Source organism: Anolis carolinensis, chromosome 6, assembly GCF_035594765.1.
Source record: "Anolis carolinensis isolate JA03-04 chromosome 6, rAnoCar3.1.pri, whole genome shotgun sequence".
Taxonomy (NCBI): Eukaryota; Metazoa; Chordata; class Lepidosauria; order Squamata; family Dactyloidae; genus Anolis; species Anolis carolinensis.
Window position 1 is genome coordinate 1243473 of NC_085846.1, and position 17301 is coordinate 1260773.

The window sequence follows — 17301 nt, forward strand, 5'->3', positions numbered from 1 at the left end:
GCTGCACTTTCGGTGTGACGAGACGTAGGGAGTGCTGTCACGGTGGTGTGCGAGGCCTCGGATGTGGCATTCGGAGAGGTGGCTGCACTTTCAGTGTGATGAGACGTAGGGAGTGCTGTCACGGTGGTGTGCGAGGCCTCGGATGTGGCATTCGGAGAGGTGGCTGCACTTTCGGTGTGATGAGACGTAGGGAGTGCTGTCACCGTGGTGTGCGAGGCCTCGGATGTGGCATTCGGAGAGGTGACTGCACTTTCGGTGTGATGAGACGTAGGGAGTGCTGTCACGGTGGTGTGCGAGGCCTCGGATGTGGCATTCGGAGAGGTGGCTGCACTTTCGGTGTGATGAGACGTAGGGAGTGCTGTCACGGTGGTGTGCGAGGCCTCGGATGTGGCATTCGGAGAGGTGGCTGCACTTTCGGTGTGATGAGACGTAGGGAGTGCTGTCACGGTGGTGTGCGAGGCCTCGGATGTGGCATTCGGGGAGGTGGCTGCACTTTCGGTGTGATGAGACGTAGGGAGTGCTGTCACGGTGGTGTGCGAGGCCTCGGATGTGGCATTCGGAGAGGTGGCTGCACTTTCGGTGTGATGAGACGTAGGGAGTGCTGTCACGGTGGTGTGCGAGGCCTCGGATGTGGCATTCGGAGAGGTGGCTGCACTTTCGGTGTGATGGGACGTAGAGAGTGCTGTCACGGTGGTGTGCGAGGCCTCGGATGTGGCATTCGGAGAGGTGGCTGCACTTTCGGTGTGATGAGACGTAGGGAGTGCTGTCACGGTGGTGTGCGAGGCCTCGGATGTGGCATTAGGAGAGGTGGCTGCACTTTCGGTGTGATGAGACGTAGGGAGTGCTGTCACGGTGGTGTGCGAGGCCTCGGATGTGGCATTCGGAGAGGTGGCTGCACTTTCGGTGTGACGAGACGTAGGGAGTGCTGTCACGGTGGTGTGCGAGGCCTCGGATGTGGCATTCGGAGAGGTGGCTGCACTTTCAGTGTGATGAGACGTAGGGAGTGCTGTCACGGTGGTGTGCGAGGCCTCGGATGTGGCATTCGGAGAGGTGGCTGCACTTTCGGTGTGATGAGACGTAGGGAGTGCTGTCACCGTGGTGTGCGAGGCCTCGGATGTGGCATTCGGAGAGGTGACTGCACTTTCGGTGTGATGAGACGTAGGGAGTGCTGTCACCGTGGTGTGCGAGGCCTCGGATGTGGCATTCGGAGAGGTGGCTGCACTTTCGGTGTGATGAGACGTAGGGAGTGCTGTCACGCTGATGTGCGAGGCCTCGGATGTGGCATTCGGAGAGGTGGCTGCACTTTCGGTGTGATGAGACGTAGGGAGTGCTGTCACGGTGGTGTGCGAGGCCTCGGATGTGGCATTCGGAGAGGTGGCTGCACTTTCGGTGTGATGAGACGTAGGGAGTGCTGTGACGGTGGTGTGCGAGGCCTCGGATGTGGCATTCGGAGAGGTGGCTGCACTTTCGGTGTGATGAGACGTAGGGAGTGCTGTCACGGTGGTGTGCGAGGCCTCGGATGTGGCATTCGGGGAGGTGGCTGCACTTTCGGTGTGATGAGACGTAGGGAGTGGTGTCACGGTGGTGTGCGAGGCCTCGGATGTGGCATTCGGAGAGGTGGCTGCACTTTCGGTGTGATGAGACGTAGGGAGTGGTGTCACGGTGGTGTGCGAGGCCTCGGATGTGGCATTTGGAGAGGTGGCTGCACTTTCGGTGTGATGGGAGGTAGGGAGTGCTGTCACGGTGGTGTGCGAGGCCTCGGATGTGGCATTCGGAGAGGTGGCTGCACTTTCGGTTTGATGAGACGTAGGGAGTGGTGTCACGGTGGTGTGCGAGGCCTCAGATGTGGCATTCGGGGAGGTGGCTGCACTTTCGGTGTGATGAGACGTAGGGAGTGGTGTCACGGTGGTGTGCGAGGCCTCGGATGTGGCATTCGGAGAGGTGGCTGCACTTTCGGTGTGATGAGACGTAGGGAGTGCTGTCACGGTGGTGTGCGAGGCCTCGGATGTGGCATTCGGAGAGGTGGCTGCACTTTCGGTGTGATGGGACGTAGAGAGTGCTGTCACGGTGGTGTGCGAGGCCTCGGATGTGGCATTCGGAGAGGTGGCTGCACTTTCGGTGTGATGAGACGTAGGGAGTGCTGTCACGGTGGTGTGCGAGGCCTCGGATGTGGCATTCGGAGAGGTGGCTGCACTTTCGGTGTGATGAGACGTAGGGAGTGCTGTCACCGTGGTGTGCGAGGCCTCGGATGTGGCATTCGGAGAGGTGACTGCACTTTCGGTGTGATGAGACGTAGGGAGTGCTGTCACCGTGGTGTGCGAGGCCTCGGATGTGGCATTCAGAGAGGTGGCTGCACTTTCGGTGTGATGAGACGTAGGGAGTGCTGTCACGGTGGTGTGCGAGGCCTCGGATGTGGCATTCGGAGAGGTGGCTGCACTTTCGGTGTGATGAGACGTAGGGAGTGCTGTCACGCTGATGTGCGAGGCCTCGGATGTGGCATTCGGAGAGGTTGCTGCACTTTCGGTGTGATGAGACATAGGGAGTGGTGTCACGGTGGTGTGCGAGGCCTCGGATGTGGCATTCGGGGAGGTGGCTGCACTTTCGGTGTGATGAGACGTAGGGAGTGCTGTCACGGTGGTGTGCGAGGCCTCGGATGTGGCATTGGGAGAGGTGGCTGCACTTTCGGTGTGATGAGACGTAGGGAGTGCTGTCACGGTGGTGTGCGAGGCCTCGGATGTGGCATTGGGAGAGGTGGCTGCACTTTCGGTGTGATGAGACGTAGGGAGTGGTGTCACGGTGGTGTGCGAGGCCTTGGATGTGGCATTCGGAGAGGTGGCTGCACTTTCGGTGTGATGAGACGTAGGGAGTGCTGTCACGGTGGTGTGCGAGGCCTCGGATGTGGCATTCGGAGAGGTGGCTGCACTTTCGGTGTGATGAGACGTAGGGAGTGCTGTGACGGTGGTGTGCGAGGCCTCGGATGTGGCATTCGGAGAGGTGGCTGCACTTTCGGTGTGATGAGACGTAGGGAGTGCTGTGACGGTGGTGTGCGAGGCCTTGGATGTGGCATTAGGAGAGGTGGCTGCACTTTCGGTGTGATGGGACGTAGGGAGTGCTGTCACGGTGGTGTCCGAGGCCTCGGATGTGGCATTCGGAGAGGTGGCTGCACTTTCGGTGTGATGAGACGTAGGGAGTGCTGTCACGGTGGTGTGCGAGGCCTCGGATGTGGCATTCGGAGAGGTGGCTGCACTTTCGGTGTGATGAGACGTAGGGAGTGCTGTCACGGTGGTGTGCGAGGCCTCGGATGTGGCATTCGGAGAGGTGGCTGCACTTTCGGTGTGATGGGACGTAGGGAGTGCTGTCACGGTGGTGTCCGAGGCCTCGGATGTGGCATTCGGAGAGGTGGCTGCACTTTCGGTGTGATGAGACGTAGGGAGTGCTGTCACGGTGGTGTGCGAGGCCTCGGATGTGGCATTAGGAGAGGTGGCTGCACTTTCGGTGTGATGAGACGTAGGGAGTGCTGTGACGGTGGTGTGCGAGGCCTTGGATGTGGCATTCGGAGAGGTGGCTGCACTTTCGGTGTGATGAGACGTAGGGAGTGCTGTCACGGTGGTGTGCGAGGCCTCGGATGTGGCATTCGGAGAGGTGGCTGCACTTTCGGTGTGATGAGACGTAGGGAGTGCTGTGACGGTGGTGTGCGAGGCCTCGGATGTGGCATTCGGAGAGGTGGCTGCACTTTCGGTGTGATGAGACGTAGGGAGTGCTGTCACGGTGGTGTGCGAGGCCTCGGATGTGGCATTCGGGGAGGTGGCTGCACTTTCGGTGTGATGAGAAGTAGGGAGTGCTGTCACGGTGGTGTGCGAGGCCTCGGATGTGGCATTAGGAGAGGTGGCTGCACTTTCGGTGTGATGGGAGGTAGGGAGTGCTGTCACGGTGGTGTGCGAGGCCTCGGATGTGGCATTCGGGGAGGTGGCTGCACTTTCGGTGTGATGAGACGTAGGGAGTGCTGTCACGGTGGTGTGCGAGGCCTCGGATGTGGCATTCGGGGAGGTGGCTGCACTTTCGGTGTGATGAGACGTAGGGAGTGGTGTCACGGTGGTGTGCGAGGCCTCGGATGTGGCATTCGGAGAGGTGGCTGCACTTTCGGTGTGATGAGACGTAGGGAGTGGTGTCACGGTGGTGTGCGAGGCCTCGGATGTGGCATTTGGAGAGGTGGCTGCACTTTCGGTGTGATGGGAGGTAGGGAGTGCTGTCACGGTGGTGTGCGAGGCCTCGGATGTGGCATTCGGAGAGGTGGCTGCACTTTCGGTTTGATGAGACGTAGGGAGTGGTGTCACGGTGGTGTGCGAGGCCTCGGATGTGGCATTCGGGGAGGTGGCTGCACTTTCGGTGTGATGAGACGTAGGGAGTGGTGTCACGGTGGTGTGCGAGGCCTCGGATGTGGCATTCGGAGAGGTGGCTGCACTTTCGGTGTGATGAGACGTAGGGAGTGGTGTCACGGTGGTGTGCGAGGCCTCGGATGTGGCATTCGGGGAGGTGGCTGCACTTTCGGTGTGATGAGACGTAGGGAGTGGTGTCACGGTGGTGTGCGAGGCCTCGGATGTGGCATTCGGAGAGGTGGCTGCACTTTCGGTGTGATGAGACGTAGGGAGTGGTGTCACGGTGGTGTGCGAGGCCTCGGATGTGGCATTCGGGGAGGTGGCTGCACTTTCGGTGTGATGAGACGTAGGGAGTGGTGTCACGGTGGTGTGCGAGGCCTCGGATGTGGCATTCGGGGAGGTGGCTGCACTTTCGGTGTGATGAGACGTAGGGAGTGGTGTCACGGTGGTGTGCGAGGCCTCGGATGTGGCATTCGGAGAGGTGGCTGCACTTTCGGTGTGATGAGACGTAGGGAGTGGTGTCACGGTGGTGTGCGAGGCCTCAGATGTGGCATTCGGGGAGGTGGCTGCACTTTCGGTGTGATGAGACGTAGGGAGTGCTGTCACAGTGGTGTGCGAGGCCTCGGATGTGGCATTCGGAGAGGTGGCTGCACTTTCGGTGTGATGAGACGTAGGGAGTGGTGTCACGGTGGTGTGCGAGGCCTCGGATGTGGCATTTGGAGAGGTGGCTGCACTTTCGGTGTGATGGGAGGTAGGGAGTGCTGTCACGGTGGTGTGCGAGGCCTCGGATGTGGCATTTGGAGAGGTGGCTGCACTTTCGGTGTGATGAGACGTAGGGAGTGGTGTCACGGTGGTGTGCGAGGCCTCGGATGTGGCATTCGGGGAGGTGGCTGCACTTTCGGTGTGATGAGACGTAGGGAGTGCTGTCACGGTGGTGTGCGAGGCCTCGGATGTGGCATTCGGAGAGGTGGCTGCACTTTCGGTGTGATGAGACGTAGGGAGTGCTGTCACGGTGGTGTGCGAGGCCTCGGATGTGGCATTCGGGGAGGTGGCTGCACTTTCGGTGTGATGAGACGTAGGGAGTGGTGTCACGGTGGTGTGCGAGGCCTCGGATGTGGCATTCGGGGAGGTGGCTGCACTTTCGGTGTGATGAGACGTAGGGAGTGCTGTCACGGTGGTGTGCGAGGCCTCGGATGTGGCATTTGGAGAGGTGGCTGCACTTTCGGTGTGATGAGACGTAGGGAGTGGTGTCACGGTGGTGTGCGAGGCCTCGGATGTGGCATTCGGGGAGGTGGCTGCACTTTCGGTGTGATGAGACGTAGGGAGTGCTGTCACGGTGGTGTGCAAGGCCTCGGATGTGGCATTCGGAGAGGTGGCTGCACTTTCGGTGTGATGAGACGTAGGGAGTGCTGTCACGGTGGTGTGCGAGGCCTCGGATGTGGCATTCGGAGAGGTGGCTGCACTTTCGGTGTGATGAGACGTAGGGAGTGCTGTCACGGTGGTGTGCGAGGCCTCGGATGTGGCATTAGGGGAGGTGGCTGCACTTTCGGTGTGATGAGACGTAGGGAGTGCTGTCACGGTGGTGTGCGAGGCCTCGGATGTGGCATTCGGAGAGGTGGCTGCACTTTCGGTGTGATGAGACGTAGGGAGTGCTGTGACGGTGGTGTGCGAGGCCTCGGATGTGGCATTCGGAGAGGTGGCTGCACTTTCGGTGTGATGAGACGTAGGGAGTGCTGTGACGGTGGTGTGCGAGGCCTCGGATGTGGCATTCGGGGAGGTGGCTGCACTTTCGGTGTGATGAGACGTAGGGAGTGCTGTCACGGTGGTGTGCGAGGCCTCGGATGTGGCATTAGGAGAGGTGGCTGCACTTTCGGTGTGATGGGAGGTAGGGAGTGCTGTCACGGTGGTGTGCGAGGCCTCGGATGTGGCATTCGGGGAGGTGGCTGCACTTTCGGTGTGATGAGACGTAGGGAGTGCTGTCACGGTGGTGTGCGAGGCCTCGGATGTGGCATTCGGGGAGGTGGCTGCACTTTCGGTGTGATGAGACGTAGGGAGTGCTGTCACGGTGGTGTGCGAGGCCTCGGATGTGGCATTCGGAGAGGTGGCTGCACTTTCGGTGTGATGAGACGTAGGGAGTGCTGTCACGGTGGTGTGCGAGGCCTCGGATGTGGCATTCGGGGAGGTGGCTGCACTTTCGGTGTGATGAGACGTAGGGAGTGCTGTCACGGTGGTGTGCGAGGCCTCGGATGTGGCATTCGGAGAGGTGGCTGCACTTTCGGTGTGATGAGACGTAGGGAGTGCTGTCACGGTGGTGTGCGAGGCCTCGGATGTGGCATTCGGGGAGGTGGCTGCACTTTCGGTGTGATGAGACGTAGGGAGTGCTGTCACGGTGGTGTGCGAGGCCTCGGATGTGGCATTCGGAGAGGTGGCTGCACTTTCGGTGTGATGAGACGTAGGGAGTGCTGTCACGGTGGTGTGCGAGGCCTCGGATGTGGCATTCGGAGAGGTGGCTGCACTTTCGGTGTGATGAGACGTAGGGAGTGCTGTCACGGTGGTGTGCGAGGCCTCGGATGTGGCATTCGGAGAGGTGGCTGCACTTTCGGTGTGATGAGACCTAGGGAGTGCTGTCACGGTGGTGTGCGAGGCCTCGGATGTGGCATTCGGGGAGGTGGCTGCACTTTCGGTGTGATGAGACGTAGGGAGTGCTGTCACGGTGGTGTGCGAGGCCTCGGATGTGGCATTCGGAGAGGTGGCTGCACTTTCGGTGTGATGAGACCTAGGGAGTGCTGTCACGGTGGTGTGCGAGGCCTCGGATGTGGCATTCGGGGAGGTGGCTGCACTTTCGGTGTGATGAGACGTAGGGAGTGCTGTCACGGTGGTGTGCGAGGCCTCGGATGTGGCATTCGGAGAGGTGGCTGCACTTTCGGTGAGATGAGACGTAGGGAGTGCTGTCACGGTGGTGTGCGAGGCCTCGGATGTGGCATTCGGAGAGGTGGCTGCACTTTCGGTGTGATGAGACGTAGGGAGTGCTGTCACGGTGGTGTGCGAGGCCTCGGATGTGGCATTCGGGGAGGTGGCTGCACTTTCGGTGTGATGAGACGTAGGGAGTGCTGTCACGGTGGTGTGCGAGGCCTCGGATGTGGCATTCGGGGAGGTGGCTGCACTTTCGGTGTGATGGGACGTAGGGAGTGCTGTCACGGTGGTGTGCGAGGCCTCGGATGTGGCATTCGGAGAGGTGGCTGCACTTTCGGTGTGATGAGACGTAGGGAGTGCTGTCACGGTGGTGTGCGAGGCCTCGGATGTGGCATTCGGAGAGGTGGCTGCACTTTCGGTGTGATGAGACGTAGGGAGTGCTGTCACGGTGGTGTGCGAGGCCTCGGATGTGGCATTCGGAGAGGTGGCTGCACTTTCGGTGTGATGAGACGTAGGGAGTGCTGTCACGGTGGTGTGCGAGGCCTCGGATGTGGCATTCGGGGAGGTGGCTGCACTTTCGGTGTGATGAGACGTAGGGAGTGCTGTCACGGTGGTGTGCGAGGCCTCGGATGTGGCATTCGGAGAGGTGGCTGCACTTTCGGTGTGATGAGACGTAGGGAGTGCTGTCACGGTGGTGTGCGAGGCCTCGGATGTGGCATTCGGAGAGGTGGCTGCACTTTCGGTGTGATGAGACCTAGGGAGTGCTGTCACGGTGGTGTGCGAGGCCTCGGATGTGGCATTCGGGGAGGTGGCTGCACTTTCGGTGTGATGAGACATAGGGAGTGCTGTCACGGTGGTGTGCGAGGCCTCGGATGTGGCATTCGGAGAGGTGGCTGCACTTTCGGTGTGATGAGACGTAGGTAGTGCTGTCACGGTGGTGTGCGAGGCCTCGGATGTGGCATTCGGAGAGGTGGCTGCACTTTCGGTGTGATGAGACGTAGGGAGTGCTGTCACGGTGGTGTGCGAGGCCTCGGATGTGGCATTCGGAGAGGTGGCTGCACTTTCGGTGTGATGAGACGTAGGGAGTGCTGTCACGGTGGTGTGCGAGGCCTCGGATGTGGCATTCGGAGAGGTGGCTGCACTTTCGGTGTGATGAGACCTAGGGAGTGCTGTCACGGTGGTGTGCGAGGCCTCGGATGTGGCATTCGGGGAGGTGGCTGCACTTTCGGTGTGATGAGACGTAGGGAGTGCTGTCACGGTGGTGTGCGAGGCCTCGGATGTGGCATTCGGAGAGGTGGCTGCACTTTCGGTGTGATGAGACGTAGGGAGTGCTGTCACGGTGGTGTGCGAGGCCTCGGATGTGGCATTCGGAGAGGTGGCTGCACTTTCGGTGTGATGAGACGTAGGGAGTGCTGTCACGGTGGTGTGCGAGGCCTCGGATGTGGCATTCGGAGAGGTGGCTGCACTTTCGGTGTGATGAGACGTAGGGAGTGCTGTCACGGTGGTGTGCGAGGCCTCGGATGTGGCATTCGGAGAGGTGGCTGCACTTTCGGTGTGATGAGACGTAGGTAGTGCTGTCACGGTGGTGTGCGAGGCCTCGGATGTGGCATTCGGAGAGGTGGCTGCACTTTCGGTGTGATGAGACCTAGGGAGTGCTGTCACGGTGGTGTGCGAGGCCTCGGATGTGGCATTCGGGGAGGTGGCTGCACTTTCGGTGTGATGAGACGTAGGGAGTGCTGTCACGGTGGTGTGCGAGGCCTCGGATGTGGCATTAGGAGAGGTGGCTGCACTTTCGGTGTGATGAGACGTAGGGAGTGCTGTCACGGTGGTGTGCGTGGCCTCGGATGTGGCATTCGGAGAGGTGGCTGCACTTTCGGTGTGATGAGACGTAGGGAGTGCTGTCACGGTGGTGTGCGAGGCCTCGGATGTGGCATTGGGAGAGGTGGCTGCACTTTCGGTGTGATGAGACGTAGAGAGTGCTGTCACGGTGGTGTGCGAGGCCTCGGATGTGGCATTCGGAGAGGTGGCTGCACTTTCGGTGTGATGAGACGTAGGGAGTGCTGTCACGGTGGTGTGCGAGGCCTCGGATGTGGCATTCGGAGAGGTGGCTGCACTTTCGGTGTGATGAGAAGTAGAGAGTGCTGTCACGGTGGTGTGCGAGGCCTCGGATGTGGCATTCGGAGAGGTGGCTGCACTTTCGGTGTGATGAGACGTAGGGAGTGCTGTCACGGTGGTGTGCGAGGCCTCGGATGTGGCATTCGGAGAGGTGGCTGCACTTTCGGTGTGATGAGACGTAGGGAGTGCTGTCACCGTGATGTGCGAGGCCTCGGATGTGGCATTCGGAGAGGTGGCTGCACTTTCGGTGTGATGAGACGTAGGGAGTGCTGTCACGCTGATGTGCGAGGCCTCGGATGTGGCATTTGGAGAGGTGGCTGCACTTTCGGTGTGATGAGACGTAGGGAGTGCTGTCACGGTGGTGTGCGAGGCCTCGGATGTGGCATTCGGGGAGGTGGCTGCACTTTCGGTGTGATGAGACGTAGGGAGTGCTGTCACGCTGATGTGCGAGGCCTCGGATGTGGCATTAGGAGAGGTGGCTGCACTTTCGGTGTGATGGGAGGTAGGGAGTGCTGTCACGGTGGTGTGCGAGGCCTCGGATGTGGCATTCGGGGAGGTGGCTGCACTTTCGGTGTGATGAGACGTAGGGAGTGCTGTCACGGTGGTGTGCGAGGCCTCGGATGTGGCATTCGGGGAGGTGGCTGCACTTTCGGTGTGATGAGACGTAGGGAGTGCTGTCACGGTGGTGTGCGAGGCCTCGGATGTGGCATTCGGAGAGGTGGCTGCACTTTCGGTGTGATGAGACGTAGGGAGTGCTGTCACGGTGGTGTGCGAGGCCTCGGATGTGGCATTCGGAGAGGTGGCTGCACTTTCGGTGTGATGAGACCTAGGGAGTGCTGTCACGGTGGTGTGCGAGGCCTCGGATGTGGCATTCGGGGAGGTGGCTGCACTTTCGGTGTGATGAGACGTAGGGAGTGCTGTCACGGTGGTGTGCGAGGCCTCGGATGTGGCATTCGGAGAGGTGGCTGCACTTTCGGTGTGATGAGACGTAGGGAGTGCTGTCACGGTGGTGTGCGAGGCCTCGGATGTGGCATTAGGAGAGGTGGCTGCACTTTCGGTGTGATGAGACGTAGGGAGTGCTGTCACGGTGGTGTGCGTGGCCTCGGATGTGGCATTCGGAGAGGTGGCTGCACTTTCGGTGTGATGAGACGTAGGGAGTGCTGTCACGGTGGTGTGCGAGGCCTCGGATGTGGCATTCGGAGAGGTGGCTGCACTTTCGGTGTGATGAGACGTAGAGAGTGCTGTCACGGTGGTGTGCGAGGCCTCGGATGTGGCATTCGGAGAGGTGGCTGCACTTTCGGTGTGATGGGACGTAGAGAGTGCTGTCACGGTGGTGTGCGAGGCCTCGGATGTGGCATTCGGAGAGGTGGCTGCACTTTCGGTGTGATGAGACGTAGGGAGTGCTGTCACGGTGGTGTGCGTGGCCTCGGATGTGGCATTCGGAGAGGTGGCTGCACTTTCGGTGTGATGAGACGTAGGGAGTGCTGTCACGGTGGTGTGCGAGGCCTCGGATGTGGCATTAGGAGAGGTGGCTGCACTTTCGGTGTGATGAGACGTAGGGAGTGCTGTCACGGTGGTGTGCGTGGCCTCGGATGTGGCATTCGGAGAGGTGGCTGCACTTTCGGTGTGATGAGACGTAGGGAGTGCTGTCACGGTGGTGTGCGAGGCCTCGGATGTGGCATTCGGAGAGGTGGCTGCACTTTCGGTGTGATGAGACGTAGAGAGTGCTGTCACGGTGGTGTGCGAGGCCTCGGATGTGGCATTCGGAGAGGTGGCTGCACTTTCGGTGTGATGGGACGTAGAGAGTGCTGTCACGGTGGTGTGCGAGGCCTCGGATGTGGCATTCGGAGAGGTGGCTGCACTTTCGGTGTGATGGGACGTAGAGAGTGCTGTCACGGTGGTGTGCGAGGCCTCGGATGTGGCATTCGGAGAGGTGGCTGCACTTTCGGTGTGATGAGACGTAGGGAGTGCTGTCACGGTGGTGTGCGAGGCCTCGGATGTGGCATTCGGAGAGGTGGCTGCACTTTCGGTGTGATGAGACGTAGGGAGTGCTGTCACGGTGGTGTGCGAGGCCTCGGATGTGGCATTGGGAGAGGTGGCTGCACTTTCGGTGTGATGAGACGTAGGGAGTGCTGTCACGGTGGTGTGCGAGGCCTCGGATGTGGCATTCGGAGAGGTGGCTGCACTTTCGGTGTGATGAGACGTAGGGAGTGCTGTCACGGTGGTGTGCGAGGCCTCGGATGTGGCATTCGGAGAGGTGGCTGCACTTTCGGTGTGATGAGACGTAGGGAGTGCTGTCACGGTGGTGTGCGAGGCCTCGGATGTGGCATTCGGAGAGGTGGCTGCACTTTCGGTGTGATGAGACGTAGGGAGTGCTGTCACGGTGGTGTGCGAGGCCTCGGATGTGGCATTCGGAGAGGTGGCTGCACTTTCGGTGTGATGAGACGTAGGGAGTGCTGTCACGGTGGTGTGCGAGGCATCGGATGTGGCATTCGGAGAGGTGGCTGCACTTTCGGTGTGATGAGACGTAGGGAGTGCTGTCACGGTGGTGTGCGAGGCCTCGGATGTGGCATTCGGAGAGGTGGCTGCACTTTCGGTGTGATGAGACGTAGGGAGTGCTGTCACGGTGGTGTGCGAGGCCTCGGATGTGGCATTAGGAGAGGTGGCTGCACTTTCGGTGTGATGGGACGTAGGGTGTGCTGTCACGGTGGTGTGCGAGGCCTCGGATGTGGCATTCGGAGAGGTGGCTGCACTTTCGGTGTGATGAGACGTAGGGAGTGCTGTCACGGTGGTGTGCGAGGCCTCGGATGTGGCATTGGGAGAGGTGGCTGCACTTTCGGTGTGATGAGACGTAGGGAGTGCTGTCACGGTGGTGTGCGAGGCCTCGGATGTGGCATTCGGAGAGGTGGCTGCACTTTCGGTGTGATGAGACATAGGGAGTGCTGTCACGGTGGTGTGCGAGGCCTCGGATGTGGCATTCGGAGAGGTGGCTGCACTTTCGGTGTGATGAGACGTAGGGAGTGCTGTCACGGTGGTGTGCGAGGCCTCGGATGTGGCATTCGGAGAGGTGGCTGCACTTTCGGTGTGATGAGACGTAGGGAGTGCTGTCACGGTGGTGTGCGAGGCCTCGGATGTGGCATTCGGAGAGGTGGCTGCACTTTCGGTGTGATGAGACGTAGGGAGTGCTGTCACGGTGGTGTGCGAGGCCTCGGATGTGGCATTCGGAGAGGTGGCTGCACTTTCGGTGTGATGAGACGTAGGGAGTGCTGTCACGGTGGTCTGCGAGGCCTCGGATGTGGCATTCGGAGAGGTGGCTGCACTTTCGGTGTGATGAGACGTAGGGAGTGGTGTCACGGTGGTGTGCGAGGCCTCGGATGTGGCATTCGGAGAGTTGGCTGCACTTTCGGTGTGATGAGACGTAGGGAGTGCTGTGACGGTGGTGTGCGAGGCCTCGGATGTGGCATTTGGAGAGGTGGCTGCACTTTCGGTGTGATGAGACGTAGGGAGTGCTGTCACGGTGGTGTGCGAGGCCTCGGATGTGGCATTAGGAGAGGTGGCTGCACTTTCGGTGTGATGAGACGTAGGGAGTGCTGTCACGGTGGTGTGCGTGGCCTCGGATGTGGCATTCGGAGAGGTGGCTGCACTTTCGGTGTGATGAGACGTAGGGAGTGCTGTCACGGTGGTGTGCGAGGCCTCGGATGTGGCATTGGGAGAGGTGGCTGCACTTTCGGTGTGATGAGACGTAGGGAGTGCTGTCACGGTGGTGTGCGAGGCCTCGGATGTGGCATTCGGAGAGGTGGCTGCACTTTCGGTGTGATGGGACGTAGGGAGTGCTGTCACGGTGGTGTGCGTGGCCTCGGATGTGGCATTCGGAGAGGTGGCTGCACTTTCGGTGTGATGAGACGTAGGGAGTGCTGTCACGGTGGTGTGCGAGGCCTCGGATGTGGCATTAGGAGAGGTGGCTGCACTTTCGGTGTGATGAGACGTAGGGAGTGCTGTCACGGTGGTGTGCGAGGCCTCGGATGTGGCATTCGGAGAGGTGGCTGCACTTTCGGTGTGATGAGACGTAGGGAGTGCTGTCACGGTGGTGTGCGAGGCCTCGGATGTGGCATTCGGAGAGGTGGCTGCACTTTCGGTGTGATGAGACGTAGGGAGTGCTGTCACGGTGGTGTGCGAGGCCTCGGATGTGGCATTCGGAGAGGTGGCTGCACTTTCGGTGTGATGAGACGTAGGGAGTGCTGTCACGGTGGTGTGCGAGGCCTCGGATGTGGCATTAGGAGAGGTGGCTGCACTTTCGGTGTGATGAGACGTAGGGAGTGCTGTCACGGTGGTGTGCGAGGCCTCGGATGTGGCATTCGGAGAGGTGGCTGCACTTTCGGTGTGATGAGACGTAGGGAGTGCTGTCACGGTGGTGTGCGAGGCCTCGGATGTGGCATTCGGAGAGGTGGCTGCACTTTCGGTGTGATGGGACGTAGGGAGTGCTGTCACGGTGGTGTGCGTGGCCTCGGATGTGGCATTCGGAGAGGTGGCTGCACTTTCGGTGTGATGAGATGTAGGGAGTGCTGTCACGGTGGTGTGCGAGGCCTCGGATGTGGCATTAGGAGAGGTGGCTGCACTTTCGGTGTGATGAGACGTAGGGAGTGCTGTCACGGTGGTGTGCGTGGCCTCGGATGTGGCATTCGGAGAGGTGGCTGCACTTTCGGTGTGATGAGACGTAGGGAGTGCTGTCACGGTGGTGTGCGAGGCCTCGGATGTGGCATTGGGAGAGGTGGCTGCACTTTCGGTGTGATGGGACGTAGGGAGTGCTGTCACGGTGGTGTGCGAGGCCTCGGATGTGGCATTCGGAGAGGTGGCTGCACTTTCGGTGTGATGAGACGTAGGGAGTGCTGTCACGGTGGTGTGCGAGGCCTCGGATGTGGCATTCGGAGAGGTGGCTGCACTTTCGGTGTGATGAGACGTAGGGAGTGCTGTCACGGTGGTCTGCGAGGCCTCGGATGTGGCATTCGGAGAGGTGGCTGCACTTTCGGTGTGATGAGACGTAGGGAGTGCTGTCACGGTGGTGTGCGAGGCCTCGGATGTGGCATTCGGAGAGGTGGCTGCACTTTCGGTGTGATGAGACGTAGGGAGTGCTGTCACGGTGGTGTGCGAGGCCTCGGATGTGGCATTCGGAGAGGTGGCTGCACTTTCGGTGTGATGAGACGTAGGGAGTGCTGTCACGGTGGTGTGCGAGGCCTCGGATGTGGCATTCGGAGAGGTGGCTGCACTTTCGGTGTGATGAGACGTAGGGAGTGCTGTCACGGTGGTGTGCGTGGCCTCGGATGTGGCATTCGGAGAGGTGGCTGCACTTTCGGTGTGATGAGACGTAGGGAGTGCTGTCACGCTGATGTGCGAGGCCTCGGATGTGGCATTCGGAGAGGTGGCTGCACTTTCGGTGTGATGAGACGTAGGGAGTGCTGTCACGGTGGTGTGCGTGGCCTCGGATGTGGCATTCGGAGAGGTGGCTGCACTTTCGGTGTGATGAGACGTAGGGAGTGCTGTCACGGTGGTGTGCGTGGCCTCGGATGTGGCATTCGGAGAGGTGGCTGCACTTTCGGTGTGATGAGACGTAGGGAGTGCTGTCACGGTGGTGTGCGAGGCCTCGGATGTGGCATTCGGAGAGGTGGCTGCACTTTCGGTGTGATGAGACGTAGGGAGTGCTGTGACGGTGGTGTGCGAGGCCTCGGATGTGGCATTCGGAGAGGTGGCTGCACTTTCGGTGTGATGAGACGTAGGGAGTGCTGTCACGGTGGTGTGCGTGGCCTCGGATGTGGCATTCGGAGAGGTGGCTGCACTTTCGGTGTGATGAGACGTAGGGAGTGCTGTCACGCTGATGTGCAAGGCCTCGGATGTGGCATTAGGCGAGGTGGCTGCACTTTCGGTGTGATGAGACGTAGGGAGTGCTGTCACGCTGATGTGCGAGGCCTCGGATGTGGCATTAGGAGAGGTGGCTGCACTTTCGGTGTGATGAGACGTAGGGAGTGCTGTCACGGTGGTGTGCGTGGCCTCGGATGTGGCATTCGGAGAGGTGGCTGCACTTTCGGTGTGATGAGACGTAGGGAGTGCTGTGACGGTGGTGTGCGAGGCCTCGGATGTGGCATTCGGAGAGGTGGCTGCACTTTCGGTGTGATGAGACGTAGGGAGTGGTGTCACGGTGGTGTGCGAGGCCTCGGATGTGGCATTCGGAGAGGTGGCTGCACTTTCGGTGTGATGGGACGTAGGGAGTGGTGTCACGGTGGTGTGCGAGGCCTCGGATGTGGCATTCGGAGAGGTGGCTGCACTTTCGGTGTGATGGGACGTAGGGAGTGCTGTCACGGTGGTGTGCGAGGCCTCGGATGTGGCATTCGGAGAGGTGGATGCACTTTCGGTGTGATGGGACGTAGGGAGTGCTGTCACAGTGGTGTGCGAGGCCTCGGATGTGGCATTCGGAGAGGTGGATGCACTTTCGGTGTGATGGGACGTAGGGAGTGGTGTCACGGTGGTGTGCGAGGCCTCGGATGTGGCATTCGGAGAGGTGGCTGCACTTTCGGTGTGATGGGACGTAGGGAGTGCTGTCACGGTGGTGTGCGAGGCCTCGGATGTGGCATTCGGAGAGGTGGCTGCACTTTCGGTGTGATGAGACGTAGGGAGTGCTGTCACGGTGGTGTGCGAGGCCTCCGATGTGGCATTCGGAGAGGTGGCTGCACTTTTGGTGTGATGGGACGTAGGGAGTGCTGTCACGGTGGTGTGCGAGGCCTCGGATGTGGCATTCGGAGAGGTGGATGCACTTTCGGTGTGATGGGACGTAGGGAGTGCTGTCACGGTGGTGTGCGAGGCCTCGGATGTGGCATTCGGAGAGGTGGCTGCACTTTCGGTGTGATGAGACGTAGGGAGTGCTGTCACGGTGGTGTGCGAGGCCTCGGATGTGGCATTCGGAGAGGTGGCTGCACTTTCGGTGTGATGAGACGTAGGGAGTGCTGTCACGCTGATGTGCGAGGCCTCGGATGTGGCATTCGGAGAGGTGGCTGCACTTTCGGTGTGATGAGACGTAGGGAGTGCTGTCACGGTGGTGTGCGAGGCCTCGGATGTGGCATTTGGAGAGGTGGCTGCACTTTCGGTGTGATGAGACGTAGGGAGTGCTGTCACGCTGATGTGCGAGGCCTCGGATGTGGCATTTGGAGAGGTGGCTGCACTTTCGGTGTGATGAGACGTAGGGAGTGCTGTCACGGTGGTGTGCGAGGCCTCGGATGTGGCATTCGGAGAGGTGGCTGCACTTTCGGTGTGATGAGACGTAGGGAGTGCTGTCACGGTGGTGTGCGTGGCCTCGGATGTGGCATTCGGAGAGGTGGCTGCACTTTCGGTGTGATGGGACGTAGGGAGTGCTGTCACGGTGGTCTGCGAGGCCTCGGATGTGGCATTCGGAGAGGTGGCTGCACTTTCGGTGTGATGGGACGTAGGGAGTGCTGTCACGCTGATGTGCGAGGCCTCGGATGTGGCATTCGGAGAGGTGGCTGCACTTTCGGTGTGATGGGACGTAGGGAGTGCTGTCACGGAGGTGTGCGAGGCCTCCGATGTGGCATTCTGAGAGGTGGCTGCACTTTCGGTGTGATGAGACGTAGGGAGTGCTGTCACGGTGGTGTGCGAGGCCTCGGATGTGGCATTCGGAGAGGTGGCTGCACTTTCGGTGTGATGAGACGTAGGGAGTGGTGTCACGGTGGTGTGCGAGGCCTCGGATGTGGCATTCGGAGAGGTGGCTGCACTTTCGGTGTGATGGGACGTAGGGAGTGCTGTCACGGTGGTGTGCGAGGCCTCGGATGTGGCATTCAGAGAGGTGGCTGCACTTTCGGTATGATGGGAGGTAGGGAGTGCTGTAACGGTGGTG

At 60.4% G+C, this 17301-nt stretch overlaps 1 protein-coding gene across 1 annotated transcript in view; it reads right to left on the bottom strand.

The window, feature by feature from the left end:
* The window catches only part of LOC134292367 (mucin-2-like), a 58407-nt gene that overhangs the window by 792 nt on the left and 40314 nt on the right, over nucleotides 1-17301 (bottom strand). Inside the window, exons 2-4 of the mRNA XM_062957025.1 lie at nucleotides 9520-10132; nucleotides 4782-5808; nucleotides 391-2795 (exon numbers count right to left, since the gene is read on the bottom strand). Coding sequence (XP_062813095.1) covers nucleotides 391-2795; nucleotides 4782-5808; nucleotides 9520-10132 — 4045 coding nt within the window. The remainder of the gene's footprint in view (nucleotides 1-390; nucleotides 2796-4781; nucleotides 5809-9519; nucleotides 10133-17301) is intronic.